The sequence below is a fragment of the Crotalus tigris genome, unplaced genomic scaffold (genome assembly GCF_016545835.1).
Source record: "Crotalus tigris isolate CLP2741 ecotype Arizona unplaced genomic scaffold, ASM1654583v1 scf7180000017546.9332058, whole genome shotgun sequence".
Lineage (NCBI taxonomy): Eukaryota > Metazoa > Chordata > Lepidosauria > Squamata > Viperidae > Crotalus > Crotalus tigris.
The window spans coordinates 1,336,028-1,358,491 of record NW_024096465.1 but is presented as its reverse complement, the minus strand read 5'-3'; the positions used below and the strand labels follow the sequence as shown (position 1 = coordinate 1,358,491).

The 22,464-nt window shown below is 35.4% G+C and overlaps 1 protein-coding gene across 1 annotated transcript in view; it reads left to right on the top strand.

The window, feature by feature from the left end:
* The window catches only part of TCERG1L (transcription elongation regulator 1 like), a 186,786-nt gene that overhangs the window by 5,420 nt on the left and 158,902 nt on the right, over positions 1–22,464 (top strand). Inside the window, exons 3-4 of the mRNA XM_039334794.1 lie at positions 2,642–2,822; positions 18,052–18,216. Of these exons, the coding sequence (XP_039190728.1) occupies positions 2,642–2,822; positions 18,052–18,216 (346 nt within the window). The remainder of the gene's footprint in view (positions 1–2,641; positions 2,823–18,051; positions 18,217–22,464) is intronic.

Below are 22,464 nucleotides of genomic sequence, written 5' to 3'. Positions count from 1 at the left end.
GATTCTGATCTCATATATATGACTTCTTGGTTTAAAAAAGAGTTTGTTCTGTGGCATGGCAGCTTCCTTTTCAGAGACAGAAACTGGCATTTGGCTCAAAGCCTGAAATTAAGATTCATTTAGTACCTAACATCAATACATTCATCTGAATCAGTACATGTACATTAACAACAACAACAAAAAACCCTCCATTTGTTTTTAATAGAACATACTGTAGCCAAATGCTTTTAATCCTTGCTTACATTAACCAAGGTTAAAAACTGAACTTGTTAAATTTAATTGGTCTTTTACTTACCTCGCCTTTATAGGACAATTTTATTTGTTATGGAGATGAAAGCTTCATTGAAAGCAATGAAGATTCCTAAATGTAGAAGCCAAAAATAGGGGCCTGCCAGCAAGTGAAAAAAGCAGCATTGCATTGTTGCAACAAAAAACTCTGCCGCTTTCCATGTGTGTCACTACACACACATAACAGTGTGACCCTCCTTTTGTCACATTGATAAAAGCCTTCAATCTTGCAGACTCCTCTGGCTAGAAGAGAGAAACTACCATTTTATTTATTTAATATTCTTTTTATGCTGCCCATCTCAATTTGCTTGTTTGTTTCCAGTTTATTTGCTTCTCATTTGAAAATATTTCTGGAGATTGGGAAGACTGAAAGTCTTTGAAAATCTTCTAGAGACCATTTCACCCCAATGCATCTCTGATATGTCTCTTTTCCCTTTATCAAACACACTTCCAAAAGTAGCATAGGACAGATTACAAACGTGTTCACAAAAGGATGTTTGAACTCCCTCTCTCTCTCTCTCTCTCTCTCTCTATATATATATATATATATATATATATATATATATATATATATATATATATATATAAGCATGCATGGCTATGCTTATAAGCAGGTTTCCTCACTAGCTAGCTTGTATTCTGACGATGATGGCAGGTGCTAGCCATTGAAAGCTAGGTGGATGTAAGTAAGAGCTAAAAGAAAGAATCACTGAAGGCTGTAAGTGAAGTAAGGATTAGTTGGCTTGGACCTGTTACAAGGTCCATGCGTAGAGTTTAGGTGTGGCTATGCTTATAAGCAGGCTTGTATCCTGACAATGATGGCAGATGTTAGCCATCGAAAGCTTGATTTTATTTATTAAAACCTTGGTGTTTTATTTCCTGGTGATCGCTTCCTTTTTTACTGATATATATATATATATATATATATATATATATATATATATATATATATATATATATATATATATATATTTCTGAGGTTTTCGCGGTAGGTCTTTGGTTATTCGGGTTTTCACCAGCCTGAAGATGACAAATGGGACTTCGTCGAAACGTCGTCAAGACACTTCCAATTTTACGTGGGAGAAAACCTGAATAACCAAAGACCTACATATATATATATATATATATATATATATATATGTTTTCTGAGGTTTTCGCGGGTGTTTGTATGTAGGTCTTTGGTTGTTTGGGTTTTCTCCCGCGTAAAATTGGAAGTGTCTTGGTAACCTGAGCACAACCAAACAGAACACGCCCCCAGCCAATCAGAGCACAGCCAACCCCCCAGCCAATCAGAGCACAGCCACACCCCTAACCAATCAGAACACACCTCCACCCAATCAGAACACAGCCAAGCTCCCACCCAATCAGTTCATACCCCCACTCGCAGTTAAAAGGAAGAAACAGCTAAGACCACACATTGCTCCTCGAAGCACGAAGCTGAAAGCACCAGCCTGAAGATGACGAATGGGACTTCGTCAAAACGTTGCCAAGACACTTCCAATTTTACGCGGGAGAAAACCCGAACAACCAAAGACCTACATATACATATATGTATGTATGTATGTATGTATGTATGTATATATGCATGTATTAAAAAGAATATTAAAAATATAAGCATGATTCCTGGGTGTGTACATGGTGAGAATAAAATATGATCACCAGGAAAAGTTAAAACATTAAAAGTTTTAATATAAAACAGAAGTTTTAAATAAAAACATTAAAAGTTTTTAAAAATTAGCCTAGCTTTCGTTGGCTCCTGCCAACTTCATCAGGGCATACACAAATCAATGGGAGTAAACATTTATATGTAAGTTAACGCCTGCGCTCGACTCCTGGACCGTGTAATAGGTCCAGGTCGGCCAATCATAGCATTCCCTGCAATTGCTGCATGATTGAGTGACTCATCTACTCATCCACTCATCTACACGTGATACAAGTAGATGAGTCACTCAATCATGCAGCAATTGCAGGGAATGCCATGATTGGCCGACCTGGACCTATTACATGGTCCAGGAGTCGAGCGCAGGTGTTAACTTACATATAAATGTTTACTCCCATTGATTTGTGTACGCCCTGATGAAGTTGGCAGGAGCCAACAAAAGCTAGGTTGCTAATTTTTTAAAACTTTTAATGTTTTATTTAAAACTTCTGTTTTATATTAAAACTTTTAATGTTTTAACTTTTCCTGGTGATCATATTTTATTCTCACCATATATATATGTAGACAACCTTAGATATGTTTTCACAAATTCTGTTGAAACACAGGCTAGTGGTTAACAGATGGAGATGATTCTATTTATATGAATAAATGTATTTATAGAGAGATATATTTTCTTTTTTATATTCTGTGCAGATCTATTTGAACAACACATTTGCTCTTGATTCAACATGGATTCATCCCAAGGAACTAAGAATCTACCAAGGACAAGAAAAGCCTCTTGCTACAACAAACCAAGTAGCTGTGGCAGTATCTAGGCCAGCCACTGCCCCTAGGCCTTTTCCGACAGTAGTATTAACACCTCAGCCGATTCCAGGTTAGTTGTAAATAGATAACATCTGAATTATATACATTCCATCCTGATGATGCTAGTATTAGAACTTGTCCAGAGGGAGATATTTCAATGACAATCATCTCAAATGTGTATCATCTCCAGAATGTGTAAAACTGTCACATGTATATTTGAACATCAGAATTTAGAAAGTATTTTTCACCAAAGAAAAATTTAAATTGCATGCAAATCACACACATATTACAACACATTGTTCTTGAATTACAATATAAAATGGCATCCTCTAAGTTAGGGTTTCTCAACCTTGACAGCTGGAAGAGGTGTGGACATCAACTGGCTAGGGAATTCTGGGAGTTGAAGTCCACACCTCTTCTTTTTTGACTTTATTCGGGAATCCAGTTCAAATCAAGTCTCACAATTTGCTGTCCAGCTTCTGTTTCAACACATCCAGTGAAAGAAAATTCATGAACTATTTAGGTAATTGATTTCAACTTCCAATTTCTTTAACTTCTAATTGTTTTCCCAACCTTTCCCTTGAAAGCTACTAAGAGTCATATGCAAAGGAGATGTAAAGCCTCCTTGGCTAACTTGATTATCTCCTTGAATGTAAAAAAAATGATACATTTCCTTCCCATGGCCTGTCAGCAATAACAGCCATTACTACGCAATGGCATGTACAACCATGGATGATAAACACATGTATACCTATAGCAAGAAACAAAATAACACTCATTGGAATAATTTAGGAAAAACCTGCTGTCAAATTGGAAATCCCATCTTTCTGCCTGTTTCTTGATGTCAGTATTGACAAATAAAGTAGAGCTGAAAATGTTTTGTATGTTTTGGAAACTACATGTTGATCATTTGTCTTTTTATGGCCACATCATGCTGTTGCCTCATGTGTATTTGGTAAGAGAACAGTACTTCCTTACATGTTTTTCAGGAGCGCACAGCTTGTTACCTCTTTTTAAAGTACTAGATTCGCTTGTTGTTGTTTTGTTGTTGTTGTTGTTGTATTGAGAGGATGAAATTAATGGGGAGCAGGTGAAAGATATCTAGAACCTAAGGAAGGTGACATTCTTCAGAGCTTAAAATATATCACAGATATTGTATCTGCTTACACTCAAATCTTCTTGTAGATGGTAATTCTTGATAGTGGTATTGCATAGGGTAGTATACATTGGTCAAAAGGATGTTTGTGCATTATTGAACTGAAAAGTAGATGACATTATGTGCATTATGGATTAACCCTTTTTTGAGGAGGGTTGCTATTGCCATACAATTTTATGTGATAATGTGAGCATTAAAATAATACCAGAGAGACAAAATTGACCTATAAGAAAGACCAAATGAGGAATAGAAAAGAGAAATGGCAAGGCAAAATATTACAATATGACAAAGTATTACATCGCCAGTACATGGAAAATACAAATAGCAGGGAAAGTAGATAACAATAAGAACTGGCAATGGTCAAGAGCTGGAAAGTTGAAGAGATAAAAGAGACAATTCAGGCTGCATAAGACCAAGGACAAAGGCATACAAAGCCAGAATTGAGAAGATAGCAATACCATCTCTGCAAAGAAGCTGAAGAAACTATGGATGACCTAATTAGCTGTTATAAGAAAGTTGCCCAGACTAACTGCAAACAATGGCATCATAAAGTAGCAACAATGGTGCATGAAATATCTGAAAGAAATACCATTTTCCCGAAAGCCAGAAATGATAAGACTTCAAAATAGACAAAGTAATGGAAAATGAAGTAGCTAAAGTGAAAAATTCAAACTTTAGAATTCAAAGAGATAAGCACCTTCCCTATGATATTCCAGATTTAACAATTGTCAATAAGGACAAAAAATCCCCACACATCACCCTCTGGATATTGGACTTTGCAATACCTGGAGCCAGCAGAAGAGAAGAGAAAGAATTGGATCACAAAATTTGAAGACCTGCAAAAACTAGAATGACTGGAGTAGCAAAAGAAACCAAAGTTAGTATCAATAGTAATTTTAGTAATCTCAAAACATCTGGGGCATCATTTGAATAACATTGGCATTGACATTAGTCAATTGCAAAAGGCAGTTTTCTTTGGAACAGCTTACATCCTTTAACACTATCAAAGAATAACATCTGCTTAACCCAGTCCTTGAGCAGGACTCGACAGGTGGATGAAAATAACAAATTAAGTCTAAATATCTGGATGACTGTGTGACCAACCATGATGTTTTGAATAAAAATGATGTAAATTTGATAAGATTTTGGCAGTATTATCCCTGACAGATAATTCCAAAACTTTGGGTGATCTTGAGGGGGGAAACATCAACATCTCCTTAGGTCTCAAGAGATTTATCAAAATCTTGACTAATTTATGAAATTTCAGCTCTATTTTAAATTTAATTCAACTGGGCATAGGGGCTCTTTATATCATCTATGCTTGTGGATGCTCAATGCTCAGAGATGTAGCATTGCATAACCTGATGCATATAAAATTAATTCTACAGATATTGCAGTACAAAATTTTATTTGTCCTTCTTTGGCAGCTATGCAGAAAGAATTGCACCTCTATATATCTGAACCTGATTGTGGGGAATGAAAAACGATAATAAGAGGAACAAGCAGGAAATATTATTTAATTTAAATGTACTAAGTAACCTACAGTCAGTGTAGCTGAGCTTATATATAGACATAGGGATATTGAGAAGTTGAGAATAAAGATTTTTTTATGATAATTAACCTTTTTTCAAGTAGCAATTGACTGAGTGAAAAAAGACTGCTAATTCATTATGAAGCAGTGAAAGTTGGCAAATGCTCACTATCCAGATTTGGCAGTTGTCAAATGACCTGGAAGCAGAAACTTTTAATTTTCTGCAGGAAAAAGTAATGAATCACTATATTCTGGCAGATAAAAAGAAATTGTCAAACACTGCATGAATTTAGTTATTTTTTTGAGGGGGAAGGGGGAGTTACCTAAATGGGGAAGCATAGTTTATATTCTAGTACCCATCCACATTCTGTCTAATCAATATAACTTGTTTAGAAGAGAAAAAATGGTACAGATTTTATACAATGCGAAAAATTACCAACTACCCAATGAATCATATTATTATATAATAATTTAGACATAGCCTTTTTGCATGCTAGGCATTAGTGACCTTTTCTCATTCAGCTTGACATTCAACCAACTTATATATAGTCTTTTAATTTACTTGGTCACTTTGCTTTTTAAGTAAAACTAATGTATTAATGTGTCAAGATGAGCAGCTATTGAAAATGTTACTTTTATTCCCTTGAAAGCAATGAAGGTTGATTATAGTTTCCCAAATTTCATTTAACAGCCAAAGGATATTGGTGGGCTTCCAAAGGTTTATGTGCTTTTGGAGAATAATGTGAAAATATCCTACCCCTAAACTTCATTATATAAACTATAATAGATTTTGAGAGTTTCTTGGGAGATTTGGGGATCTTGTACAGGGTCATTATTAGCCACCAGTGGAGAACCAATTATTTTCAGAGCCTTAAGATTTGGAGCTGTATCCATCAACACTTGATTAAAGACACAGTATGAAATGAAGCCACTGCATTATGTGCTCAATTGTTCCATTTTGGTCAATTTTTCAACTTGGGTCTAATGGCTTCTAAAAAGTATTGTGAGCATCATTATAGTCACACTGGTACTGTAACTTTACTGGTAGCTTTACTTCAGATAATGACCTGGAAGATACCCATGTCCTCTTTCCCTGCCCTCTGACTAACTATTGCCCATGGCCTTCAGAAGCACAAGGATGGATATTGTGGCTTCTGTCACCGAAAAAAAACAAGGGTTTGAGTAGATTATGATGGTGGTACTGATGGTGTTAGTGATGATAAGGATATGAATTGTAAGGCACTTATTCTAAAGCTAGAAAATGCATTTAATTAATAGGTTTTTTGGGTTCTTCATATATTTTTTTCATGAAAGAGGTTTCCTCTTCCCTGCCTCATTTACAGAATGCTTTTGAACTTGTTTGACCTCATTTTGAGTTTTATTATGGCCAGGTGGGAGATGCTGCTGCTGCTCTTTTTTTTTCCTCTTTACTCACTAGGGTCATCTCAAAAGGGGGAGGGGGCCTTGCTTTGACAATGCTTTGAGCAAAGTTGATTTTTGAAGTCTTGTTTCCAAAAGTGAAATGAAATGGCCACATTGCTTCAGCTGTTCTGACTGTTCCTTACAGTAGCTCCAAAAACCACAGAAGAAGCTTCTAGTAAGTTTCAGGAAGCTGTCAGCATAACTTATGACAGGGTTCTTCAAGGGATGTTCTTCAACATCCCAGGTAGAACTTTTGGATCACCTTAAACCTGAACTATTTCTCACAAGTGTTTTACACATTCCTCTTCTGTCTCCAGTCTTGTTGATTGCTTCTGCTTCCTGAACTGAACATTCCCCACTAGACAAATTATCTCAGATGCCTTCTGCATTGGATTGAATCATGAATGGGAAACAGGGAGGCTTAGAGGGAACAAAAGACAGAACAGTTGAAAATTCCTCTGTTTTTATTTCATAGTAATGTTCTCTGAAATAGTTTTGTATCCCATTGCAAGACTTTCTATTGATTTAGGGGGAAATGAAATCAAGTCCCTTTCTACCACAATGGGAAAAGTTAGAATCATTTTATAGTTCCTTGATTACTCTTCTTTATGTTTTGTTCATGAATTCCAGCTTAACTAGGACCAAATCTCAAATTTGCTTGTGCTTTCTATTCTGTAAATTCATTTTTGTTTTCCCTCTATGCCACTGATAACAGACTGACACTGACAAAACACTTTAAAAAAATGAAGGGAAGGGAGAAGGCTTATCTTATTTCATCTGAATAATGCCAAATAATTAACTGTTGCCAATTACACTGACAGCTCAATTGTAACTTAGGCCAAACATATATGGCTTCAGAATATTAACGAGACGGTATATAAGACTGCATTGTGATGCTTCTTTTGAGATGTGAATGAGTTCCTGTATATTTGTTGATACATCACAGAAAAAAGAACATTTCAGTAAAATGTGTTATATATGCATAGATGGTAATGGATGGATGGATGTATAGATGAGATATATAGAAAGATAGAAAGAAAGGTAGGTAGATAGGTAGGTAGGTAGACAGGCAGGCAGGCAGCAGGCAGGCAGGCAGGCAGGCAGACAGACAGATAGATGATAGATAGATGATCTGGATCTGTAGATAGTTCTTCAGATGACCCAGGAGCTGGGTTCTATGAGCAAGATTACAGAAGCAATGAAAAGTTAAAACAACAGGAGTAAGGATGAAGGAGGAAAGAATCCAGGTATAAAGAATCCAGGTGTAAAGAGTAAACTGAAAAACAAAGCAGGATTCCTTATCCACATTCAAAAATAATTTTATTTTTGTAGCTTCCAAAAATCAGTTTGATTGATAGGCCAATCCTAAACCTATGGTTAGTTTAGACAGGTGCTTCAGTCAACAATTTTGCCTCTCATCTCATGTCATTATCGCATTTAGAACTGAAGATCTCCAATATGAGTCCCATAAGCTTCTGACTACAGTTTTCTTCTGTGAGCTCACAAAAAGCACACTTGGGATTTCCCCTCCCAATTTTCTTCTCACCTGTGAAATCGGTTGCATAGAGCAGGGGTGTCAAACTGCTGGCCCGCAGGCTGGTTTCATCATACCAAAGCCATGCCCACCCCATTGCGGGCAATGCAAAAAGAGTCGCGATATGTTGCGACACTTCACATGATGTGGCGAGTTTGACACCCATGGCATAGAGGGTTCAGTTCCAGTGCAACACCTAAACTGTTGCACCACTAATAAAGCAAAACAGCTGAAAATAGTGCCATTGTTCAAGCACTAATGGTCTTGAAGAAAGTTGACTATAGTTTCTCTTCCTTTCCTTCAATTTTGGCAAGTGTATTGCCTTTAAATTATTGAAGGTGTACTGTCTTAAATATATATGTTGCTGAACCAAGGGAGCAATCATTTGTTATTGTTAAAACTATTTCTAATTTGAGTTTCATAAATAATTTATTAGAGAGAGCCAAATAATATTAAAGTACTTTTCTACTTTGTGACCATTTTAATATGTCTGCTTTCAACATACAGTTGCTTAATATCATTAGGAAATCCAAAGAGTTCACCAATTGTTTTTCAGAGGAGAGAAGGTTTTATGGTTTTGGTTTCTACAATGAAAATGGATGGATTTTCTTTAAGATAGTAATATTGCTATATTTCTGCTTGTCAGAAGTCACCTTCTGTGCAACAGTGACAGGCATCTTATAGGCATCTTCCACAAAGACCTTGGGCATGTTTATTAATGAATTAAATGGGTCCATTAAGCTTTTGACATTTCAGATAAATGCTTCCAAATTTAGTCAAATTTAAAGGCAAACCACGAAGGCATCAAAACTCACTTTCATAAAATTGAGCAACAATTCTCACGAGGCTACAACCCATTCCCAATATTACGGTTGCTTGTAAATCAGTGTGTTTATGCCACTATTGGTTTTTAGACAGACACAGCCAATCGATATAGATTTTGAGAATTGGTGAAAATAGGACTTCCAGGAAGCAATGGTGAACTGAATGATGGCCATGGTGAAAGAGAAGCCAGTAGGTGGTTTGCCTCTTCAGAATGTCTTTCCAGATCAAGGAAAGGACTGGGTCACCCAAAGCTTTGCTCCATTCAAAATTCTCTACAAATAGAAATAGAAATCTCCAGCAGATTTTGAGAGCTATGGGAGCCAGGAGGAAAAAAAAAAACATCCCACCTAAGCTGCAGTTTGGTGCCTTCTAAGGGCTACTGGCTTTGCCTACTTCCTGTCTTAACTAATTTAGGAAGTTGTTTGTTAGTGAGTTACTGGAATGTAAGAACCTTTTGAAAGCCAAGCTTCACGATGTCGGGAGACTCTCCTTTTAGCCTAGAGGAAAAAAAGTTTTATGTAAGTTTAAGGATTAAAAAGAAGAACTTTAATTTTCTGAAAAACCACAAAAGGGGGACTAGAATGTTGACTTTGGAAAGTTAAGTGGCTAGATGGACTTGAAAGGACATTTCTTGAGGATGCTAAAAATTGGGTGAAATAATATATGAAGATTTTGTAAGAAATTCTCCCATGGGAAATTTTTGCTGATTGGAAGGGAAATTGGGATCCCATACCATTTAATCATCCTCATGCAAAATCCATACACAAGACAGAAAGCCACAGTCCATAGCATGTGGAAAATCAGACTGGATCCAGGCTAACAAAGGAGAGAGACAAGTCTGCATATCTCACCTTATTTATTTAACCTGTATGCTGAATATCCCTCAAAGGTTTGGAAAAAAGATAAGCAGGGTTTTAATACCAGGGCATGAAGCATCAATAACTTGTGCTTTTGCTGGTGACAGTACTCTGCTGAAAAGACAAATGATCTGCAAGCTATACTAATAAAACAGTGAAAAAATTGAACTAAGATTAAATATAAAAATGATAAAAGTAGTGATGATGGGTACAATGACAGACTTTAGAACTGACAATGAAGATTCTACAATGACAGATAGTATTTGCTTTTTAGGATTGACTATCAATGGTGAAGAAACCTGTAGTCAAGAAATATGTCTCTGACTAGCAGTTGGTAGAGTAGCAACAAAAGCCTTGAAGAAGATATTTAGATGTCATGATGTGTCTAGATCAGAACTGCATGACAATTATTCCTCTGTGATCTTCTATGGAAGCAAAACTTGGGCTTTGAAGAAGCTATGAAAGATAGAAAGAGCATTTGAACTCTGTGTTGGAGAAGGTATCCCGAGAATAACATGGGTAGCTAAGAAAAGAAACAATAGACCATAAAACAAATTAATCCAGAACTTTCATTCAAATTGCAGATGATCAGGGTCAAATTATCACATTATGTAAAACCTTAGCTCTATTTAGAAGTCCATAATGATAGGAAACATGGGAGGAAAGAGGATAACCAGAAGCAACATGGATAGACTTAATTACAGAGGCAGTGGATGAGCAAGTGGAAGATCTGAAGGGCCTGGTTGGGAGCAGATCATCCTGGAGAACCTCTAGTCATGATATAATTAACATTTGTTCTTTGATTCAGTCAGTTGAAATAGGATATTTAATGAAGGCTGAGTGCCGAAGAGTTTATGCAAGGAGATCAAGTCAGTTAATTCCAAAGGAAATCACCCCTGACTCTTCTTTGGAAGGACAAATACTGAAGCTGAAGCTCAAATACTTTGGCCACCAAATGAGAAGAGAGGATTCCCTGGAAAAGATCCTGATGTTGGGAAAGATTGAAGGCAAAAGAAAAGGAAGAGATGGTTAGAAAGTGTCAAGGATGCAGTAGCCATGAGTTTGGGCAAGACTCTGGCAGTAAGTGGAGGAGAGGAAGGCCTGATGTGCTGTGGCCCATGGGATCAGAAAGAGTTGAGCATGACATAGCGACTGAACAACAACAAAGGATATATTGCATACAGTATATTACTAGTTTGGAAATGGTTGGTGATAGTAACTAGTAAGCCTGTGTGGATCATGGCCAGTCTGCCTTAGGTCAATCTGCACAGCCTTCATTATTAGGATATATAGCCAATCAAAGCCAATCCACAGATGGCACCAAGGCTACTATGAAGTTGACTAAGATTTGCAATTTTGGGATCAGCAAGTAGAGTAAATGTCCTTTTTTAAAAGTGAACCTACCTCATCCATTCCATCCAGAGTGATGGGGTCCATACAGGACACACAGTTATAGAACAAAGGAAGATCTGCGATCAAGGGAAGAATGGGAGAAACCTCGAGTCCATATTTGATTCACATTATACTAATAGGCACCTACTTTCTAAGCGATTTCTGTATATAGTAACAAGTAGTTTTTGAAACGATATATTTAATTACATTGTAAATTGATTTCATTCTGTACATCTCTTTCTTCTTTTATGTCTATAATAATAATTTTTATAGGCAGTGTGTGAGGAGAGGCTGATTGCTTCCAACATAAAGATTTTCTATAACACTTACGGATGTTTTTTAGACTTCTCTTTTTCCTGACATTCATAGGAGCCTTGGAAATGTTTGGCAGACAGCAGATGAGCTGGAGTGACAGAGCAAGAGCAATCAATATCTGTATGGCATTAAGCAACAGCAAGAGCAACAATTAAGAATGACACAGCAATGCTTTTGCTGGAGAACAATCCCTATGTATAATCCTGGTAACTATTAACTTCAGAATATATCCAACCAGAACCGGTACCCTTTGCTCTCTTTTGAAATTGATCAAATTATCTAAGATAGCAAAAGAAAATCCATTCAGAAAAAAAGAGATTTTTCACAGTTATTTCAATGGTACCTTTCTTCCCAGCAAAATTATTTATAATAGATATTAACTACTCTATTAAATATTCATTTATTAATTTTGTTAACTATTAGATTGATATCCCACCTTTATTTTTATACAACTCCAGGTGGAGTTGTGTAATACCCCCATCTTTTATTTTGCCCACAACAATTTTATAAGCTAACTTCTTAATTCCCTTTTGTGAGACATACTTCTCTCTTGCAGTGCATACATACATGCATGCATCTGTTTGTCTATCCGTCCGTCCATCTATCTATCTATCTATCTATCTATCTATCTATCTATCTATCTATCTATCTATCTATCTATCTATCTATCTATCCAAGCTGTTTTATACTAATATAGACCATTGTCCATTCAACTAAATTTTAATTGCATCACAGATAGGTAATTTGGTTGCTATATTGGTAAGGTTTATGGTAGTTAGGTTCAGCTGCTTTGACTCTCTAGTCAGAATGGCAGGTTTAGGCTACCAATACTTTTGGGAGGTAAGAACAGAAGATAACCTACTTTCATGCTTAATCCATTTTCAATATGAAATTTGTCTATGTTAAAAGAAACAGTATTTTCTGGCTTGTGCTGGCTCAACTGTCTACTTTCCTGTACAGAAAGTTGGGAAAACACTTGTCTGTCTGTAACTTTCCAAAATCAAATTTTGTAAATTTTAATCATTCGTTTGCTGTTTATTCCCAAAAAAATAAAAAATAGGGCCTTAAACTTGTGTTTAAGACTTTGTTCTTAAGAATTGAAGGAAAATCAACTGGTGCTATAAAACCTGTTGATTCAAAAATTCCTACTGGCTGAAAAATATAAACAAGCAATACCTAAAAGTGATTAGAAAAGAAATTGTGCTATTACAGTGACTCTTTTGAAGGCACTAATCTTATTTTTAGCAAGATGGTTATCCCCTCATTTCCCAGAGCTCTAAACTCACTAGATTGCTGACTTATACTCTCCTCTTGAGGAACAAGTATATGGAGAGCAAGTGTGGGCAATCTCAAGTTCTCTCTTTGTCTGGGGAGGAATTATGTAGAGCTGGTCTACCTTCTGATTCTTCATTCCAACTTGATCATGGCTCCAGTTTTTACAGAATTTTCTTTAGTTTGCCATTTAGTCTTCCCTAGTAGCAGATTTACTAATATAGAGTAAAGCAAAATATTTGAACTTTGGACATATTTTTGAACAATGTATAAAAGGTAATTTTAAGAGTGCCTTCATGGATACACTATTTAAAAGATATTATGGAAGAGGAACAAGTTTTATCCAACAAGATAGAGCTTCAGATTGTTCTGAAAGTGGATTAATAAGGGAATAATAGGTGATAAGAATCATGTGGAAAAAGAGGCTACACAGGACACACAAAACAAATCAGCTGATATACTAATAATTAAAAGGAATATACAAATAATAAAACAAGAAAGTGACCTGGATAATTTTCTTACATTGGATTTACAAAAGATAATTGTTAAGGCTTTGAAAGATTTTGTCAGAAGGAGAAAGAAAAAATAAAAAGAAATCAGGTTCTAGGACATTATTTGAAGGGACTAAAGACGAAGATTGTTAAAAATAAAAGAAAGAAATATAAAGTTGATTTATTGCTCAAAATAGACATACTTTGATGTCTAGTAGCCCTTAAAGTACTTTTGTTAATCAGGACAACGAAGCTTTAAGGATTTCTTTATGTATAAGAGATGGGATATGGAGGAAAAATCATTTGTTGTATTTAAAGGGATGTTGATAAATTACTGAAATTGTTTTTACATGTCGTGATGAAAGTGAGAAAGCTCTTATTTATGTATTTGTTTTCTTTTTCTTTACTATAGGCTTAGTTTTTCTTTTGTATTTTCTCTTTTTTGCATCTTCTCTTTTTTCCTCTTTTTATTTTTGTAGGTTGCATTAGTCTTTGTCTTTCCAATTGTAATTTTTTTTATTAAGCTTTATTCATTTATAACATAAAATGTGAAAATACAAAAGCAAATAGTAGGGGACAACAGTAGAAAAAGGGAAAACAAAAAAGATGTGAAGAAAGGGGAAGAACAAAAGGCATTGACTTCCGACTCTCTCTGTTGTAGTAAAATTAGACATTAAAATCAAATCTCAACTTTTTACATTTCTATAGTAGTATGCACTAGCCATTTCTGTATCGGCAGATCAGTCTAGCAATTGTAATTTTTAATAATAGATTTTACAAAAAGGAACCTGAAAAGTCATTGTTATTTTTCATACTTAAAATACTAGTTCAGTTCTGGCCATTAGGTTTTATGAAGGACATTAATATAGTGGAGGAGACCAGAATCTAATGCCAATGTGATATGAGGCCTGGGGAAAAAAAAACTTATGAGGAAAGACTATAGGACTTTGATGGACATATCTGGCTAGGAGAACAGACTTTCATGGGAACAGACATTCAAGGAAGAGCTGGCCTACGGAGAATAGGGTAGATTTCTTCAGTAATTGAGAAAACAGGACTGTAATTTAACAATAGGTTTAAAGTAGAAGAAAAGATATTTCGGTTTGACAGTAAAAATATCCTCATAGTAAGAGCTGTTCAAAAGAACAAACTACCTTGGAAATGATGGCATCTTCTTTCCTTGAAGTACTTAAAGGCTAGATGGCCATCTATCAACACTGCTTAGTAGTGGATTCCTTCATGGAATAGGAGATTGGATAAAATGATCTCCGATGTTTCTCCCAAGCTTTACATTCTACGATTTTCTGATTCAGTCAACATACGAAACAGTTTGAAATCTTGTAGTCAAAATGAAAACTACCTTCTGCCAATGACAAAAGACAGTCTAATCTCCATAAAGGTTTAATGGAGACATAGAACATCCCACCTGATCTTTTGCAATCTACAGGTACATATTATCTAGAATAGCGTTTTATAGTCCTGTGGCCTCCAGATACATCATGTGCAATTCTCAGAACTTACAGCAATTGGGTGCAACAGATTGGTACAAGGTTGACAAATCAGCCATATCCAGGATAACCTCATAGGATTCATTCATTAAAAATATATTTAAAACCATTCTTTTCCATTAATTAAAATGTAATTCTAAAATGAAAAGGCCAGCTGCTTAAAATAAATCTGAGGTATGATATCATCTACAGCATTGACAATCTATGTTCTTGATTTTGGTGAAGGTATACTTAGTTTTATTGCAACTATAAGCTAACTATTGATTTTACTCCAAAGAGCACAACTGGGGAGAAAGGTTTGGCAGTAAAGAAAACACACACAATAAAGAAAACACACACAATAAAGAAAACACACACACACACTTTTTCTGGTTAGGAATATCACAAAATCTTTTATTGATATTATTTGCCTTTATGTTTTCTGCCTTTATCACAATTTTAATAGATATTATTTAGATGCCCATATGCCATAATGACAAGAAAGCCAGTTGAATTATTCAGTCTTTAACTTCCATTAATTAAGGAGCCATAAAAATTGTTGTGATCATAAGTGAAATGACAGCAACAAGGAACAGGTCTAGGATCCTGCTGATCTACAAAAGGAATCCTAAAACATGAATCTGTTATGAAATATCTGAAATTATGAGTCATATCAAACAAGGCTTTTGGCTGACTTACTTGTTGCTTAATGTCTGAAGGACTTCCTTGTCAATTAAATAGATTTGCTGAATAACATAATAAACTAATGATTTACTTTTTTTTTTTTGTATATTGCCCAGGGTAGAAATGACAACATCTGGCATGTGTCAAATTAACTTTCCTTAAGACTTTTATTTTTTTTCCTTCCCTCTTTTTGATCAAGCAAGACAAGTATCCCCTACCCTCTCAGAAAGTAAATGTTAGTAAATGTTATGAAGAGAAAGCATTTGAGATAATTTCCTTCTACCAATGAAGCAGTATTTCTACGTTATCATATGACTCAATTATTTAATTCAATTTTGTTCTTTGGAAGAAGATATATTGCAATAATAGCCTTTCCTTTTTCATTTTGGAATCAAGTATAAAGAGCATTTTGCATGTATACTGATCTGGTGTATTCGGATCTATTATAACTCCAAAACTATTAGCCAGCATTGGTTGGTTCAGTCTGGAACTATACATTCCATTAAAGTCAAGGGTAACAGGTTGGGATAGGTTGTATTGCATAGAAATCACCTATATTTGTGTGGGAAAATGCACTAGGCAGCACTGATTTCATTCAGTCACAGCTTCAGTGAAACAATATATATTTACATTTATTCATTTATTACAGTTGTGTTGGGCTGGGATAGAATGACATAACAAAATTCTTTCTCTTAAAAGGAATTCCATCTCAGTCACTGTTTCTGTCAGCTGCCACCTTATGCTTGCTTGTGTGCTTTGCTACCATGTGGTGACAATGTACCATGAACTCTGGGGAGGGTGGGTGGGAGAGAGAATGCTTGGAGGAAAGCAAAAGTAACTTCTGTATCTCCCTGAGATGCTGCTTCAAGGTCACCCGGCTGGGAGAAGATAGCTGCATACCAATCTATGCTTGAAGTGACTGTTTTGAAAATATCTTGCTTGAACCAGATTGGTCATGGGGGGAGGGTTCAATGATGGGAGGCAGTTAAGGGAGAAAAAAGTTGAATTTAGGGATTTTGGCATGCGAATCTCAGTTCTGGCTATGCATTATTGCAATGCACTTGACTTCTAATAAAACTATTCCTTTCCCAACAAATGGAGACAAAGATCATTTCTGTTGAGAGGTTTAAATGCTGGCAGGTCTGTCAGTGTCTTTTGTCTATCAGAATTTTTTTTAATTGTGCCTTTTCTCTTTCCCCCATTTTCCTAGGATTACCAGTTAAGGTATAAAGAGAAAGAAAGAAAGATTAATACAAGAAGCTGCTTTTTTTTTTACTGCCATATTTTGCAGCTCAGATATGGTGATGCAACCTATTCCCCTACCACCACCCTCTTTCTACCAATATGCAATTTCTCTTGGTTTTTTAAAGATCATTTGAGCCTCCTTTTCTCTATTCTGTCTCTTTGGTTTTGCTGAAACCTCTTCTTTCTAGCTTCTCTCTCTCTTTCCCTTACCAGGCTGCTAAAAAACATCAGGCTTGGTTTGTTTGAAATCTAAACTCTGCAAACATCTCCATCTAGTTCAGGGGTAGTCAACCTCCTGATCTAGTTCAATGTTTCCTAACTTCATCAATGTGAAGATGGATGTACTTCAACTTCCAGGATTTCCAAGACCCCCAGAATTCTGGGAGTTGAAGGTCACATATCTTAATGTTGCTGAAGTTGAGAAACATAGATCTTGTCCATCATTTTATTATTTTTTCCTTCCTCTAAAACTTCACTCTGTTGCCTCCTTCTTGATATAATTCCCTCACCTTCATGAAATTAAGCCCACCCATTACTAAAGATATTTCACACCAAATGAATGCAAACTCTGAAACAATAATAGCTGAAATGGTAACCACGGGGATGGTTATATCACTAAATTATATATGGTAGCCCCATTATGATACAGCATAATCAACTCCTAACACCTAATTCTGCCTTTGAAACCAGGTTTCAGAAAGAAGTATATTATTCTTTTATCCACTTATTTGTGCAGTGCCTGATTTTTTTAAAAAAAATTGGCATACATTCCATGTGGAGCAAGAATTTTAAGCTGTGCCTTTTAAACTAAAATTATATTGTATTGATTGGCCTGCAGTAATTTTGAACTTTAATATCTGATTCACTGTTATTCCTACATGATAAGTGGGGAAGTTGTTTTTGTTCTAAAAGCCAGGCGAAATATATATATATTTTTCTTCATGTTAGGAAGAGGAAAGCAGAAGCAATCTGTTATCAAACTATGATGTAGAGCTGGATTGCTAAGCATTACAGTAGATTTTATATGAATGTTGAAGAAATAAAACATGCACTGAATATAATCCAATTCATATTTTTTTTCTTTCCAGCTGGTTCCCTTAAACAAGCTGGAGGCAACCAGACCATTACATTTGCAGCAGCCATGCTGTCCATAGACGCTGAACCCCCTCAGGGACCACCATCAAATGTGCAGCCTTGTCATGTGCTGACTTTGTCACCAATAAAAATCCCAGTTTTAACATCACCTTTCCAAGGTATGAGTTTTTGCTTGTTGATCAGTATGATATTTCGGTGCTGTAGGAATGAACTGTGGCTACTTGTTTTAAGGATGGTTTCCCATAGAAGCCAAACTTCAGCTTAATGTTTGAGAAATACTTAGAATATAATAAAGCCCAATTTGGTTATGGGGCAAGTGTACTTCGGCTGATGAGATGGTCCAAAAGATAAACGAATGATTAAAGGTTCTGATCAGGATTTTTTAAAAAATGAATTTACTAATTGGGAAATGGTGATTAGGTCATTTGTTGTATGAATGAAGAGAACCATCGGTAGAAGGGCAAATCTATTTTGTGGAAATCCTATTGATAAAAGAGCTGAACAGATGTAGTGGCGGTGGGAAGAGATGGTAGGAAGCTGTGCTGGTAAGCCTTAAACATCAGACAGCAATTCTGTGGAATTACCCTGAAAAGGAAAGTCACCAGAAATGACTGAAAGCTGAGAAAAGATGCTGCATTAGCATCCATTCTATAAGGATGTGATTTATATGAAGTGATGCCTTTGATGTGAGAAAGAAATCACTGAGAAGTTATTGGCTAAGAAAGATTCTTGAAAGAAAAAGAAATGGTAAACAAGCAAACTTTTATTCAGTTCTTCCAATTTGCAGTTTGAAAGGTAATGCTTGATCATGTCTTATAAATAATTCCAGGAACAATCCTCAAAGTTCTGTTTACCTAGAAAGGTTGTTTTCCAATGAGAGTGTCAGTCCCAAGTATTTGCCATAGAATTTACTGAATTACCACCAATTTACTGAACTGTAGAGGGACTGGGGCTGGGCTGTAATCTTCATAATTATCAATGAGGCCTTGCATAAAAAATAACTCAAAAGTTCTGGATCACGGCGCCTCTAGCTGCATAAAGAGACTTGTCTCCTTGTCGACTAGTTTCCCTCTGTCTATAGACCCTTATGCGGGTCGAAAGTTGCCCTGGAGGGTGCAACTGCCGTTGAAGAGGCTTCACTCAGCTACAGAGGAGTGGCGGCTCCTCCAGCTGTCTGAGCCATCTCTGAGGGCCGACGGAGAAGAAGATCGGCCAGTAAAATGGCCGATCACCTAGCCGCTCCAAACCGCAAGTCAAAGAACATCTAAGCTTTAAGAGCCACTGTGGTGAATCTGGGTGAGATTTTTCCTTGCTACTCTCTACTCTATCTTGTTTTTTGTGCCTGTAAGAGCCTTGCTGGAATTATTTCCCTGGCTTGAAAAAGCAGCTTCTACATGTTTGGGAAGAAAAGCGTTGTACAAAAATAGAACAAAATTTTAAAGACTATATTTTATTTCCATATTCTTTGGGGTACATAAATTTTTTTTTTCTTCTTTGTTCTAAGAGCTGTACTATCATTTTATGCTGGAAGATTATTTCTTTTTTCACATTATACTTTAAATGACAGAAAAAAAGGAAATGGTGTCTGGAAAAGATTTTTTTAACCTACTGAGGAATCTAGTGGCAAAAACCTAATATTGCAACTACTGGTTACACTTTGTAGATGGAATAGACCTGACCTTCAAATTATTTTGGAAGAGAAAAGATAAGCTGTGCAGCTGTGGGAACTGTGGGGGTGGACACTGCTTAATTTTTATTAAATATAGCCTCCACAAAAAAAAAAAGAAAAAGAAAAAAGAGACTCTTTTCAATTACTATCAAAATGGAGAAACCTCAGCTACAATTAAACTGCAAACATATATTGGAAAAGATTTATGAGGCTACTGCAGAAATATGTGCTACAATGAAAGAGTTTACTACAGAATTAAGATCTAGAAATCTCACTTCAAACCTTCAAACTGATGTCCAGGCTATATCTGACTATTCTATAAATCAAAACATACTAGAAGAGGAATCAACAGAGATAAAAGAAGCCCTTATTCTATCTGATAATTTTTTCATCTATAACTTTGAGGAACAGAAGAAGCAAAGATTGAGACCTGAAACTACAAAGCAACGATGCTTTAAGGATGAGAGAAATAGATGCCTAATGCAGAGGATGGTATTCCTATCCTTTCAAAGGCCACTGCAAGTAACAAAAAGAGATCTACTGGCTGAAAGGGAAGGTTGGTTATGGAAACCTACCTAGCACAGAAAAAAAGCCAGAATAAGATTGAAAAAAGAAATTTAAAATTGTGTAATGGATTAAAAGGCAATGTTGGATTTATGGACTGTTTTAAGGATTAAGATTTAGAGTTAGAAGTAAGAAAAAAATAGGAGGGTGATTATTAGACTAGATATTTTAAATAGATTAAGAATGCACCTTTTGGAACAATAGGTTTATTTTGATAAAAATTATTATGTATTGGAATTGAAAAAAATGTTGGCTTTTTAAATTTGGATGGTTTCAATAATTAACTGAGTGTTTTAAATTAGTAAGATGATCTTTTTGTATGATAACATAGATGTGATGAGGCATGATAATCAATTAGATGAAATTTGAATTTTGTTTAATGAACTGAAATGATTTAAGGTTTAACATTATTTTGTTATCTTAAAGAGATTGATCGATTGTGGGATTATATATGTATAGGGTAGATTAATATTTTATTTTAATTAGGATATCTATTGTGTAGTGGAAGAAGAAATAAATGAGATTTGTGATAAAATGAGGGATGTGAGAGATTAAGAGTTAGAATATATCTGGAAGGGATACCTGAATTGATAATTTGTTGATTTAAAGTTAAATTTGATTATGGTGATTGTAAATTTACAAAGTTTTAAAACAGGTGTAACAGTTATAGAAATTTAAATTAGAACTGGAATATTTTAAACATATTGTGCTATTTGAGGGAAATAGAGAGGGGACAGTGAATGTATTGAGTTGAGTTGTTTATATATGTTTTTACTTTTGAATGTTTGATTACCCAAACACCACAGTGTGTCCTGAGTACTTTTTCTTAAGAATTAAAAAACCAATAAAATGTGTTTCAAAAAAAAAATGATTTATCTGTTGGGCAGTGTGCCATTTCTGGCTAGCTAATCAAAGCTGCACCATTTACAAGAATCGTGACTCAGTATGTGATGTATTTATTAAATATATTTAGATGGCAAGCAATATTACCTAGCAATAACTTGCATTGAAATTCATAGAATTTACCTAGTAGTTTTGTGTGAACAGAACCATTGCAAATCAGCTAAATTCTAAAGATGGCTTATTAATTAAATTAATGCTAATTACATGTTACTATAGACTTCTTATAGTTATCTAAAAGGACAAAAAGCACTTAGTTTTATCAATATAAGGGAGATAATCCGAAAATCCTATCCTGACTTCTTTCTTTATTTTTTGAGAGAAAGGTTTTCCTCAGATATAAACAGTGAATCATTTCAATGATGTACTTTTTAAAACAGCTGTTACAGCATATACTCACAGTAAAATTGCTTAAGCTCAAAAGAAGATTATTGCAAAGAGCTATCCCATTGAGATAACCAGTTTGGTATGACTTTTTCAAGGATAAACCTGTCAGGTTTTGGCAGCAGTGTTTTCCTTAGGTTGATAAGATATGAAATAGCATGTCAGGAGTACCAGAAAAATAAATCCATTATCAATCATGCAGCAGGAAATTGCATTATTTATAAATATTCTGTCAAGTGGAATGAACAATAGAAGTTTGAAATAAGTAAAAGTGAAAGCAGATACTACCTGAATTATGTAACTGCACATATGGTTTATCTGGGGCATAATGGAATGTATCATATATGTCATGGATGTTGTATAGAACTGGAATTGATACCTTGGAAATCATCTAGTGGAATTGGGTCCAGAATTGCAACTAGATTAAGCCTAATGGATGGGCATTCAACCCTTTTTAGCACGTTAGCAAAGGATAATCAACCTCCTATTTAGAAGTATGTCTAGTTTAACAAAGAGAAGGACAAGGGGGGACATGATAGCAGTGTTCCAATATCGCAGAGGCTGCCACAAAAAAGATGGAGCCTGAAGGCAAGACAAGAAGCAACAGATGGAAACTAATCAAGGAGAGAAGCAACCTAGAACTAAGGAGAAACTTCCTGACAGTTAGAACAATTAACCAGTGGAACAACCTGCCTCCAGAAGCTGTGAATGCTCCAACACTGGAAATTTTTAAGAAGAGACTGGACAGCCATTTGTCTGAAATGGTATAGGGTTTCCTGCCTGAACTGGGGGTTGGACTAGATGACCTCCAAGGTCCCTTCCATAATAATAATAATAATAATAATAATAATAATAATAATAATAATAATAATAACTAACCAAGGAGAAC